General features: G+C 48.8%; 1 protein-coding gene and 1 long non-coding RNA gene across 2 annotated transcripts; both read right to left on the reverse strand.

Moving 5' to 3' along the window:
- Positions 1-446: 446 nt before the first annotated feature.
- Positions 447-1,199, reverse strand: LOC136534496 (uncharacterized). Its single transcript, XR_010778726.1, has 3 exons — positions 861-1,199; positions 582-794; positions 447-520 (listed from the first exon to the last, which is right to left on the reverse strand). It is a non-coding gene; the product is annotated as an uncharacterized lncRNA (long non-coding RNA).
- Positions 1,200-5,588: 4,389 nt separating this feature from the next.
- LOC136534495 (U1 small nuclear ribonucleoprotein C-like) lies at positions 5,589-6,438 on the reverse strand. Its single transcript, XM_066526924.1, has 3 exons — positions 6,247-6,438; positions 5,922-6,170; positions 5,589-5,840 (listed from the first exon to the last, which is right to left on the reverse strand). Exons 1-3 carry the CDS (start codon positions 6,358-6,360, stop codon positions 5,589-5,591), a joined length of 615 nt encoding a protein of 204 aa, XP_066383021.1. The 5' UTR covers positions 6,361-6,438.
- Positions 6,439-9,255: the final 2,817 nt, after the last annotated feature.

The following is a 9,255-nucleotide window of genomic DNA, read 5'->3' on the forward strand; positions in this document are numbered from 1 at the left end:
TGAGAGAGAGAAAAGGAGATCAGTTAAGGGTAAGTATGAGTATTGTAAATCAGCTAGGTTGATCGGTTTACCTGTTTCAAGGCAATTTCCTGTGCTTGACTGGAGGAAGCAACCTGGAGTATGTCGTGTGGGGGATCGGCTGAGCTTGCCGATGGGATATCCTCTATGACTTCATCGGTGGTGGGCTCTTGAGGTATGATGACCAATGACATTGGGGCAGATGTAGGGATCGGCATAGACCTTTGTCGTTTTGGCTGTGCTTCAGTATCTGTTAAAGCTTTGCGCTTTGCTTGGGCATCGGCAACGATTGGCTGGGGGGCATCGACACTTGTTGGCTGTGAAGCTTGGACATCTGGTACGTTTGCCGATGTACCCAATTGTTGCTGCAAAACAAGTGTAAGATATGATATTTAACAGATAAAATGTAAAGTCAAGAAGCTACCTCTGAAGGTTCATCGAAAGAAGTGGTGCTTGATATCGGCGGAATTGCCGATGACGATCCAGTAGCAGCTCTTACCCCCTGATGATTAAGGTTAATACAGTTTGTGATCGGCATAAGTAAAAATAAACAAGGTTGTTACCTTGAATGCTTTGACCAAGGTTGTAGCAGCAGCCGATGGAGTAGCCCTGGATGTAGCCAATTTGGACTTGGAAGTGATGGTCTTGGTACGAATCTTCTGGTGGGTCAAAGCGGCTAAGGTGGGAGCGTTGTAGCCGATCGGCGATGTTGGGGAAACAGGCCGAAGATTGAAGGGTTTCCCACTTTTGCTCACCGATGGTGCTGGGTTGTTAACCTGTTACAAGAGAATCAGTTACTGATATATGAAGGGAAAAGCAGAAGGGAGTTAAAAGAAACTTACCGCGTCGTCAGGGATGGCATATTCAGGGTCGATCATGTGCCGATATGTGTGAGCAGAAGTTGCGAACAGTTGTTCTTTCCACTCTCGCCACCATTGCTTATATGACTCGGTGATGAAAGATATTGGTGTCCAGGTGGATATATCAACATCTGTAGTATCGGCATCGGGGGAGAGTTGTACTACCTTGTTCCAATCTGTTCCGCAGGTGATTGTTTCCCTGGGTTTGATCACATCGGCAAAGCAGAGTTTGATTGGCAGTTGCCCAAAAGCCAATTGGCGGGATACTGCCGATGGGTTGTAAAATTCATACGTAATGTTGGTGTTTTTCCCGCTGCCGAATGTGTTTACTGGAATTGCCCTGGGAGTGATGATAGCCATCATGAGTTCATTATCTTGATTCAGAGTGTCATCGGCAAAGTTGAAAAGAAGGGGGAATCTGTTTTCTTCGTCAATATAAGGCACCCAGGCCCTATGATCACGAGAAAGACCATTGTAGAAGCTTTGAAAGAATCTGCCGATTTGGTCTTCGTTGGCTTCTGTTCCAGGAAGGACAATTATGGCTTCACCAAAATTGAGGGGTGAGCGTGTTGCCGATTCATCATCCCCAAGCACATAGTCTTCAGCAATTTCTCGTGGGAATTGTTGAGCAAAAAAGTCCCATTGCAAACGTTTGTGCATATGGGCATTCAGCCACATGTTGATAAACCACCACGGGCCTCCCAGGTTGCCGATGGGTTCGCCAAGCAAAAGTTTCTGAGAAATTTGATGAAGAAGATGATAAGTGGAGCTCAGAAGGTATCGGCCAAGAGGAAACCTTACGCCATTAGCCAAAAGTTCAGCTGCAGGGAGGAAGGCGTTGGTTGGTCCTACTGATCGACCACAGAAGATAAATTTTTCTAACCACATATTCAGGAATGTGGCATGTTCCCTCTGGTTAAGTGTCCCGGTCTTCTGGTATTCTTGAATGTATCCTGTCCAACCGCCGATGTTGCGGGTATTCACCCTATATTCAGACTTTCTACCATAGATGGAGCCTTCATCGGCAGTTGAGATGTCCAAGCCAGTAAGCATGTGGATATCGGCAAGGGTAGGAGTAGCTGGGCCATGTCCAAACATAAAAGTGTTGGTCGTGTCTGACCAGAAATAAGCAGCTGCAATTATCATTGATTCATTTTTCTGCATATCGGCAATAGATAGCCTAATGCATTGGTCTAACCTTCGTTCTGCCCAGTATACTTGCATCGATCTATTAACCCTCAAGTACCAATCTTTCCACCCTTTGGTGGTTTTGGGCCAAGATCGGAATGTGTCTTTCCACAAATTCAGAGAGAAATTTTGGGCTCTAAAGGGGATTCTGTTAACCTCTGCATTGATCAGATCGGTTGGATCTGGGTTGCCCATTGGTCCAAGGCATTGGACGTGTGGCTGATCGGTTGGGATAACTAATTTGTTGCGCAGTTCCTAAGGTTATAGAATCCAGAGAACAGAAGAAAGGAAAAATCACCAACTGAATGAATTTGCAAAAAGATCAAAGTAAAAGGTAATGGAAGTGGAGCGAACCGCGGGGACGTCGAAGTTGATGGCCATTGTCTTGAGGAAGGTGGAGGTACGAGCCGGAGACTTGAAGTTAGCGCCGGAGAAGGGTTCTTGTTGGTTGAGGTCGCGCAGTTGTTCGTCGGAGTCGCCGCCGGAGAGAGAGAATGCCAAGGATTGGAGGTTGAAGGTAGAAAATGAGGGTTCCGGAGAAATCTATTTATAAGCCGCCCGGAATAAGGGTATTTTGGACTTATCTCTATGTCGCGCGCATATAGGTCAAGGCGGTTCAGATGGATATGGTAACTGTTCGCGCGATAATCAGGGGATTGTACAGATGAGTTGATGACAAGTAATCATGACTTGGAAGGGATATCGATACAGGATATTTTAATTCTGAAAATGGCAGCATTATCATGTTAAGATCTTGCCGATGGGTTATTGTTTCGGTATCTTAACCATAATCAAGGCAAGAGTGGTTGGCGATTGTGCGATATTTACTGAAGTGCGTGAATCAAGATTAGATTTGATTGGATTTGATAACAAATCAAGTTTTGGCTTGGAGAATGAGTTACGGTAATCGGGCAAAGGCAAGCGTTATCTGGAGTAAATTTCGGAGCATTAATGGTTTTATACTCCGAAATTGGGGGGCATGTGTTGACACCGTTTTTTTTGTACGTGATAATGATCGGAGTGGACTAATCGGCGAGGGGAAGGTTACTGTGTACTTTGATAGCCGATGAAAGCCAGCTTGTAAAGATGGTTGCCGATAGCTGGTGATGGTCAATGGAAAGGTTGGTTTAGACTCGGGCGTTGCCGATGAGGTTGGAGGTGTTATTGTTGATGCCGATGAAGGGAGGTTTGAAGACTACTGCCGATGCAACAGTGAGTATGACGATGAAGGAAGGCTTGAAGATTACTGCCGATGCAGCAGTGAGTATGCCGATGAAGGAAGACTTGAAGACTACTACCGATGAAACAGGGGATATGCCGATGGGAAGGAAGATGGCGAGATTTTCATCGTAATTAAGGCGGACAAGGAAATAGATAGGAGTTGATTTCCTTTTCTATATTTGTTAGAGTATGGTTCATGTAAGAGTCACGTGTTTCCTTAGATTTGGGCTTGGTGTCCTAGTTGTGTTCGGTTGTGTCTCTTTAGATCAGGGTATAAATATGGAGTGAGGGGCAATGTAAAAAAAAGATAGATCAATCAATATCAAAACCAATTTTTACTCCTATTTGCATCTACTTACTTTTCGGCGACTTCGTCAATTTGCATATTTTTCCTTTTTTACGAGTTCTCATTGATTCGGCGAGCTGCATCGTTTCAGTGCGACCTTCGGCGATTCTCGAGTTCCGCGTGAGCACCTCTTGGCCGTGACTTCCGGGCGTATCGCTGTTGTCAGGACCAAAGTGTTTGTATCTTCATCCTTGTCGATTAGCAGGTCAAATCGACTGGCACGCTTTGGATATCGATTCGGGTATTAGCCCTTTGTGTTTGCAGATCCACTTTTGCATCAACAGTGTGTCATCTAGATCCATCAACTTTTTAACTGCATTTTTAGGTCTATTAACTTTTGGTGGTGTGTCATCTAGGTCCATCAACTTTCAAACTATATTTTTGGGTCCATTAACTTTTGGTGATGTGTCATCCAGGTCCATCAACTTTTAAATTGTATTTTTAGGTCCATACAATTTTTAACTGGTTCACCGTAGGTTCATGCCCCTTTGTTTAGCGAATAGATCTGACATGGCTGGCCAAAAAAGCAGCAACCGTGGAGTACATGACGAGATCACCATCCAGAGATAATCTTCAATACGAAGAACCTGATGGGATCACCATCTAGGGTTTCTCGAGCGGCGGCTCGATGAGGAATAAACTCCACAATAAAATCCAGTCTAATCTACCCGGTACAAGGCCGAAGGCCACAGGTATAGGCACGCAGACCACCTAATCCAAACAAAACTCGGACTCCACCAGCCCAACTAGGACCGATTGATCCTGAGTCTCTGATTCGACTAACATGCACGGCACGTCCAAACACAACCACCAATTTGACCCACGTAGGCACTAAAAGCTAGATAATAGATAAGAGATTGTGTGTCACAACTGGATAGGAAACTAATGCATGAAAATAATAAAAATACTACGGCAAGGATGCAAATCAAGTTGGAAAAATTCCATTGATGATCTCCACCTCTTTAGAATTAATACTGATGTATTTTGTTGGCTTTATTTTCTTCTCCTTTCCACGTAATAATAAGGCACCTCTATAAAATATCTTTGATGACAGTCCAATAGTTATAAATTTCTCCATATCCACAATATACACTACAAGAAAACGCCTCTTTGCCGACTGCTTGCCCCGGTCGGCAAAGGCATAAACCCAGTCGGCAAAGGCTTTGCCGACCGCAAAGCCACATGGCAGTCGGCAAAGAGCAGTCGGCAAAGCCTGGGTCGGCAAAGGCGGATTTGCCGACTGCCACGTGGCACACAGTCGGCAAATCCTTTGCCAACTGCCACGCCAGCAGTCGGCATAGCCACGTGGCGCCGTCAGCCCTGACGGCAGGCTTTGCCGACTGCTGGTTCCTCGGCAGTCGGCAAAGAATTTTTTTTTCAAAAATTGTTTGCCGACTGGCCGCTAGCTCGGCAGTCGGCAAAGAAAGAAAATATTTTTTTTTGAAATGTTCTTTGCCGACTGCTTTCGGAGTTGCAGTCGGCAAAGATTTGACCTCTTTGCCGACTGCCTCCCATTGCAGTCGGCAAAGACTCTGTCCTGGGGTTTTTTTGCCCAGCTTTGCCGACTGTAAACAGTCGGCAAAGCTGGAATTTTTTTTTTGCTTTTGTTTTCTGTTTTCTCGCATCAAAACCCTGCAAAATCACAAATTATAATCCAATTTCACCAGAAGCACTGGTAGCACCATTTATATCACAATTTCATCACATTTGTCGCCAACATCACCACATATATCACAATAACGCACAACATCACATATATCTCACATATATGTCACAATAACAACCACACAAGTGCATTACAACCATCACATGAAGTCCAACACGTCGAACACCACAAGTCGACGTCCATCACACGAAGTTCAACATAACAAGTCTAGGTCCATAACGAAGAAAAGAAATACATGACAACAACTTCGACGATACGGTGGATACATGATAACAGAATCGACAAGTACCTAGCTCGTCGCGCCGTCCCCGATCTCGTCGTCCGCTCCGCCCCCAGAGCCCCCAGGGTTTGCCCACGGAAACCCCCTTGGACCAAACTGAGGCGCCTGCGCGTACTGCCACCCTCCGCGCACCGGCGGCCACGAGTACGTCGGAGGAGGGCCACGTGGAGGTGGATACGATGGATAGGGTGCAGGTGGTGGATACGACATCATCTGATGGCCGGGACCTCCAGGAGACGGGTTCGAACCCGCCGACTGTACCTGCACAAGTTAAACGCCAAGTGATGTCATTAGTATCTGCAGCATGGACGCACAAGTTAAAGCAAGAGTCAATATACTCACCGGGGTCCCTCCAGGAGCGACAGGAGCAGGCACAGGAAAAAACTCTGGAGGAGGAGGCGGTGGAGCGAACATTGGAAGAGGAGGCGGTGTAGACGCCCCGGGCGTCTGCATGGACTGGAAGAAGCTGGCCATGTTCTGCATCTGAGTGTTGTAGTGCTGCTGCAGGCTTTGCTGGTAAGCCATCTGTTGCGCCATCATCTGCGCATGCAACGTGGCGATCCTCTCCTCCATCTTGGCCTCCATCTGGGCCTGCAATATTACATCCGCAGTGTTGATTATATGTACAGGTGCGAAACGAGTGAACGGCGAACGAAACGGCACTTACCTGTGACGCTGACTGCCGCCGGGGCGCTACGGGGATGTCGCTGGAGCTCGTGGGCGTGGATCGAACCTGGGTCAGCGTAGGAACCTGGGACGGGTCGAGGGCGCTGTGGGCCATGTAGTAGCGGCCGTGCTGCTTCCCTGGTCCCAACCTCTGCAGGAGGTCTGTGTCCAGGGGCTCGGCGGTGGGGTCGAACGTCTCCCCGTAGCGCTAGCGAGCCGCGATGGTGTACTCGGTGGCCTTCTCGTAGGCGGTGGGGTTGGTGTACGCATCGGGCCCGTCCTCCAGGTTGTAGACGTTGTTCGGATCCGTCGCCTTGCCCTTGTGAGAGAGGAGGTACGCGGTGTACTCGTTGATTTCCTGCCCACCGTGCGTCTACGTCTGCATTGAAAACACAAACATGGTTACAAGTATTGACAATTGAGCGCAAGGATTAAGACATGAACGGACGCATACCCATCTTGTCACGAACTGGGGGAGGGGCTGATTCCCTTGGTGGTGTGACACCCCTCGCATCTGCGCGCGGCGGCCCTGACGGTCGGCGCGCCTCGCGTACGCCTCATCCGTGCGCCACATGCGCACAATCTCCATCCAGCATTCCCTGTGGTTGTCGCACCACGACGGACACACCTGCATGACATCAAGTATTTGACATGCGAGAAGATTAGTGTAATGTTTCACTGAAGGAATCTGAACGAATGTTGTCATACTTAATTACCTGCTCGTATTGCGCTTGGGTGAGGTCAGCCTCCCTCGAGTTCATTCTTTGGCGGATTTGGGGCTTCTTGATGTTCTCTCCAAGCACGTTGGCGTGGAAGTCGCGGATGGCCTGTATGCGCGCCTCATGGTACAGGTCCTTGAGACAATCTTTGCAGACCGCCTCCTGCACTCGCGCCGCCTGGGCCGCTTTACCCTCCTCGCACGTGAAGAAGTCCTGCACACAGACACATCATGTAGCATTTCCTTTTTGCAAGAAGTCCGACGAATGCGTACTATTTAGCAATGCGGTGCGATGAAAGACTCACCCAAAACTCCCTCTTTATCTTTGCCGCGATGGTCTCGCCACCCTCCTCGACGAGGTAGAAGTGGGACCACTTGGTGGGCACCTTCATCTCACCATTGACGTTGACAAGGCCAGGGTAGTACTCCTTAATCAGGAGGCCCTGGATTCCATTGATATGGCGTGCTTGACCTGCTCCACTCACAATCTTCCAGGAACTGCACGAGTCATTAACAACAATTGTTAGTCTTCAGTTCGATTTTTGACATGTCATATGAACAAGTAGTGAAATCAATAATGGTTACTTACGTCTGGCCCACGGGTGTGATCACCGGGCGCTGGTGGAATTGCGGCCGCACCCTAGGAAGCTGCGTGGGCCCGCGCGAGTACACCTTGGCCACGCCTGACGAAGTCGAAGCTGTCTCACCTGGTGTAGGCGCGTCGTCGCCGTCGTCGTCGTCATCGTCGTCATCGTCGTCACCGCCGTGCTCGTCGTCACGCGACGTCGTCCCCCCTTGCGAGGACGAGAACGGCAGCCTCCTGGTCGCCTGGCGACGTCCGCTGGGGGGCTGGGACCCCCTACTGGACGACCCGCGCACCAACACCTCCTCCTCCTCCTCGTCGTCGTCGGCGGTCTCCTGCGGGGGGACCTGGTACGCCGAGCGTACTGCTCGATGCGGCCGCTGCCGCCGTCCGCCTGGCATTTTGCCGAGTGCCTGCAATGACAAAGAACAAAATTGTTAGCATAAATAAATGACAAGTACTTGTAAAGGAACATAATAATAACAATATAGTATTACATGGCCTCGTAATTATCTCCACGAACGGCAATATCTCGGGCGTGGAGTCGTCATCTCTATCACTATCGTCGTCATCGCTATCAATATTGTCGAGCTCCCTTAAGTCATCACTGTCATCATCATCCTCATCGTCTCCATAGTCATCATCATGTACCTCCTCTTGGACAACTCCATCGCGCTGCATCTGCCATCGCTCAAGCATTCTTAAGTCCCTGGCATCCTGCACCTCCTCACCCTCGTCCTCATCGATTTCGTTGTCTACTTCCATGCCCATGAGCAAACCAATGTCGATCTCCAAGGTACCTTCTAGCCCCTCAGGTTGATAGAACTCATCGGTGCTTGGGTCAAAGTTGTAATCGTCGTCGTTTGGGAGAGGCGCTTTGCCGCGCGGCGACACCAAATGCACAAGGCTCCACCCCGCAAGCTTCTCGTCTTTTTGGCACGCCCATGGGAGGTAATAAACTTGCGTGGCGTCTCGGTTGGCCACAATGTAGACATCATCTCCTTTATAGCTGGAGTCCTGTCGAATCTCGACTTGACCTATCGTAAGGTCTTTCCTCGTGATATCAGGATCGAACCAATGGCATTTGAATACCACCGGCGCTAAAGTCCCGGCACCCTTAAAGTTGAGCTCGTATATCTCTTCGACTATGCCGTAGTAGTCCTTCCCATCCGTGCCGGGCGTACGAACTCCGCAGCACATGGTTTTTAGGTTGGGTCGACTCTCCTCGTAGCTTCTCGTGCGAAAGCGATAGCCATTCACATCATAAACGGTGAATGACTTCACCCTACGGGAGAAGCCACGGCCCACCTGTTTCAATTCATCGCTCATTTCTGCATCCGTTCGGGCCTGCAAGGGTAGGAGATCGTTACATAACTCGCTCCGGGGAGCAAAGTGGAATCACAAAGTCGGAAAGAGGTTAGTTGGTTGGTACCTTTGTACAGAACCAGGAGATGAAATCGGGCACACCGTGTCTAAGAAGATTGTCTTCTTCTTGCTCGGTAGGAGCCCTATTTCCTCTCCAGTATTGACTAATAAATTCCCTGAAAGAAGGAAGAAACTAGAGGGTCAGACCATGATAGATGGAGGATAGTGACGGCGTAGGTAACAAGCTCATTGAGAACTTACTTTTGATAAGGAATCACTTCATCAAGGTTGATCAACAATGTGAACATGATAGTCTGCCACTCCTGATGGTTCAACTGCTTGTT

The sequence above is a fragment of the Miscanthus floridulus genome, unplaced genomic scaffold, assembly GCF_019320115.1.
Source record: "Miscanthus floridulus cultivar M001 unplaced genomic scaffold, ASM1932011v1 os_2000, whole genome shotgun sequence".
NCBI classification, from domain to species: domain Eukaryota; kingdom Viridiplantae; phylum Streptophyta; class Magnoliopsida; order Poales; family Poaceae; genus Miscanthus; species Miscanthus floridulus.